This window comes from Ctenocephalides felis, unplaced genomic scaffold (assembly GCF_003426905.1).
Source record: "Ctenocephalides felis isolate EL2017-DRISC unplaced genomic scaffold, ASM342690v1 CF-g0.4_SCAFFOLD_01886, whole genome shotgun sequence".
Taxonomy (NCBI): Eukaryota; Metazoa; Arthropoda; class Insecta; order Siphonaptera; family Pulicidae; genus Ctenocephalides; species Ctenocephalides felis.
Genome location: NW_020538040.1, coordinates 184,877,856 through 184,881,970, shown reverse-complemented (window position 1 = coordinate 184,881,970; position 4,115 = coordinate 184,877,856). Strand labels below are relative to the sequence as shown.

Genomic DNA, 4,115 nt, shown 5'->3' with positions numbered 1-4,115 from the left:
AAGTGCCGCGATTCCTTCAGTCGAATCAGTTAGCTCTCAGCCTGCGAGATTAAAATACAAACGTAGAAAACTAAACAAGCTAAAACACACAAACTCAAACATGTCTCTCGAACGTCAAGTCAGAGCCAAGGTAATAAAATGATAAAAAAACATATTAACAATCATCATCATCAATATTTTTTTATAATATTTCTATTACCTTTAGCTCGCAGGCAAACGCGACCCAGAGCAGGAACGCGAAGCCCAAGAATGGATGGAAACCGTCTTGGGAGCAAAGTTCCCACCAGGTGAATTGTATGAGGATGTGTTGAAAGATGGAACCGTTTTGTGCCAATTGATGAACAAATTGTCCCCTGGATCAGTCCCAAAAATCAACACAAGCGGTGGACAATTCAAAATGATGGAAAACATCAACATGTAAGTAATAGACTAAATTGATAATAACAATCAACTTCTGGTTTTAAGTATATTATTGACTTTGTACTGTAAACCAAGTTGATCAAAAAGTATATTGACTGTTTTATGGAAAAATATATGTAATAGACAGGTTGTTTATGTGGATGATTTTATATTTAAGGTTCCAGAAAGCATTGAAAGAATACGGTGTAGCTGATATTGATGTATTCCAAACTGTTGACTTATGGGAAAAGAAAGATCTTGCCCAAGTCACCAGCACCTTGTTCGCTTTGGGCAGACAGGTAAATATCTACATATACTGGACAATTTAACCTCACGAACTAGTTTTTTACCTGTCAATTATTTCTTTAGACCTACAAACACCCCGAATGGAGCGGCCCATACTTGGGACCCAAACCCGCTGACGAATGCAAGCGCGAGTTTTCCGAGGAGCAATTGAAAGCTGGACAAACCATCATTGGTTTACAGGCTGGTTCCAACAAGGGTGCCACACAAGCCGGACAAAATCTTGGTGCCGGACGTAAAATCCTCTTGGGAAAGTAAACTGCTTGACCAGGATAAAAAACACACCAGCATTCGACACACATCACACACATTCTTATTTATATAACACATACACGTACACCTAACACGACTTTTACATGTTTATAATGTATATGTGATTAATATGGTTATGTCAAATTTTAATTCATTTTTCTAATAAATATTTCTATCTACGTTTAGATATTAAATTTTTAGTCTTTTATTGCGATACAGAAATTTCAACGGGGATAGAGTAACAATTAACAAATCTAACTTATATATATATATATATATATATATATATATATATATTAGGGTGGTCCTTAATATGGACATTTTCAAATTTTTTGCCACGAAGGGCTCAAAAGCTTCCAAATTTAAAAAAAAAATCCTCTGAAAGTTTTAGCTCTTAATATTGTCTTTTAGATAGTGCGCAATTCAATCAATGCTTCGTATTCAAATAGATTGGAAAAATTTCAAAAATTTTATAATGTTTTTTTAGGTATAACTTAGCGACAAATGAATTAAAAGTGAAAATTTATTTCATTTTTTATTGAAAATTCGACGCTCTGCAAAACAGGATTTTTATTCGAGAAAACTCATTCATTTGTTCGCTAAATTATATCTAAAAAAACATTTTTAAAATTTTTGAAATTTTTTTTATGCTATCCCATAGATACAAAACTTTGATTGAATTGCGCTCTATCTAAAAGACAATATTAAAAGCTAAAACTTTCAGAGAATTGTTTTTTATTAATTTAGAACCATTTGAGCCATTGGGAGCAAGGAAATTCGGAAATGTCCATATTAAGAACCACCCTAATATGTATATATACACACTAAACACACAAAAACTATGTTTTCAATTGAAATAGCCCATTTCGGGCACTGCGATGTGAAACGGCAATGGGAAATCTATCATATTATCTTATTTACTATATCCATCATATGTATATTAAGCTCGAAGAAGGAATCAATGAGTAATAAAAAATCAAAGTTTTTTAAAAAATAAAAATTTTTTTTTCAAACTCGTTGGTTTTTTATTAGCTATTGGATTCGTTATTCGAAGCTTAAAAACAACACATACAAGACTCATTTATCTATATATACAAACTACACATAAAAAAACTATTAATAGAAATATTTTGATATACAAAATGAATAATTTGTGCAATTTTGTACTAAATTTTATGAAAATGCTAAGAATTTGTTGTTTATGCAACAAACTAATAAGTGCATTTAAAACCACATGTTTTGCAGGCTTCTGCAGAATGATTATTTATTTTAGAAATATTATAAGATAATTGTATAACTGTATAACACACAATTATTTTATCAAATAACACAAAAAAATGTCAAAGAATTTATACTACTGAACAACCAACAGTTCATATGATTTCTTACCATTGCTGACGGTTTTATTAGTTTTTATACCAGTTATATTATATTTCATTTACAATCTGGTTAATCGCTAAATTTTCGGTCGAATTCTGTATGAAAGATCGTAAATAAATCCGTTTTCTATCTCGATATTAAACAGTTTATTGCATAGGAGCAAATTTCGTACGTATTTGATATCGTTTACATTATTATTCGAGAACGTTTATTTCGGGGAATCGAGAATCGAGAAGAGCAGCAAGACTCTCATAACCATAAAATACAAATGCGAACGCTAAACGCGTTCATGTTTTCGAATAACTAAAAATATATTATCGGCTTACATTCGGACACTGAAATTAACGCAACACACGATTTTACTAAATCAATGGGATAAAAAAAACTAGTGGTGCATGGCATCGTGCCTTAAGGCAAATTGCTGGAACTTCCCGTACCAAAAATTAAAAAAAAATAAAACTTTGAAAAAAATAGATATTTGAGAATTTAATTTTTTTGCAAAAATTGACGTTTTTGAAAAATTTTAATTTTTTTTGTACTTTGAAATATTTTGGAAATTTTGAACTTTTATTCAAAGCTACGTTAGCTACGTAGAAACGAAATATCAAAGCGCGTGAGCGCGGCGTTGCAGTTTAACGGATAAACATTGATACCCATAGAAATATAAACAAAATTTGTTTTTGTTATTAAAATATCAGATAATTTGATATGCATATGTCAAATGATCATTTTTATCCGCCAAATAGCATTTTTTTGGAAACTGTTAGATTTGCCTTCATCAGTTTTCTTCATTTCGTCAATACAAAAATGTTTTTTGAATCATTCATATCGGACGCTCCGCTCTCTCAAAAATTGAATTACCATTTTTGGCGCTTTTTGTCCCGTATCTTCGGAATGGCCGGACCTGCCTTTGCCAAAAACTAATCAGCACGTCTCTTTATCAATAGAAATCGAATGTTTTTTGAATCATTGAAAAATTGTATCCACATACACACACATACATCCATTTTTTCTAAGGTAATCCAAAATGTTTAAAACGTAAAGATATATAAACAATTTCATTTCTGATTTTTTTTGCGATTACTATAACTTATTCCACGACAAGTTAATAATTTTTTACGACTCATTAGAGTAGGGTTCTTGTTAACTTTATAGTCAAAATTTTTGGAAATAAACTATGATGCTAATTTTGAATTTTTCTTCATTATTTTTTTTCAGATTAATTTTCAAATAAAAATCAGTTATTCTCATTTAGGGTAAAGCGGTGTTTAAAGGTCATTTCATCATTAACCCAATAGCAAGTAAGTTAAGTTAAAAAATTCCATCTTATCCCAATAATTAAGTTAATTTTACAAGAAATAAATGCAATAAATAGTTTTTGACCTCTGTTAATGAATATTTTTTTTGGAATGCAATATCAAGGTTATATACAATGAAATCTTTGTAAAAAATATGTCCATAAAATTTTTATTTCACATTGTTCTTTAAAATTGTAAAGTCGTTGGATCTCTTTGCCTCCTGGAAAATCCGATTTGATGATTTCACATTTTCTCGACGCTTCAAGTCATTCTGAATCACCTGGCTCGAATATAAGAAAATCTGTATGTGCCTGTGTGCATATAAGCCAAAATTTGACTTTTTGTCGACATTTGAGAGACTTTGTTCTACTGAGCTTATTAAAAAAATATTCTTCATGGATATGCGAAATAAATTCAAAATATATTAGCCTAATTCTCAAATATTTTAAATAATTTATCAATTTATTATATGTATTATATATA

The 4,115-nt window shown here is 30.2% G+C and overlaps 1 protein-coding gene across 1 annotated transcript; it reads left to right on the top strand.

The window, feature by feature from the left end:
• On the top strand, positions 1–1,070 carry LOC113376429 (muscle-specific protein 20). Its single transcript, XM_026616329.1, has 4 exons — positions 1–130; positions 206–417; positions 578–698; positions 769–1,070. Exons 1-4 carry the CDS (start codon positions 101–103, stop codon positions 958–960), a joined length of 555 nt encoding a protein of 184 aa, XP_026472114.1. The 5' UTR covers positions 1–100; the 3' UTR covers positions 961–1,070.
• Positions 1,071–4,115: the final 3,045 nt, after the last annotated feature.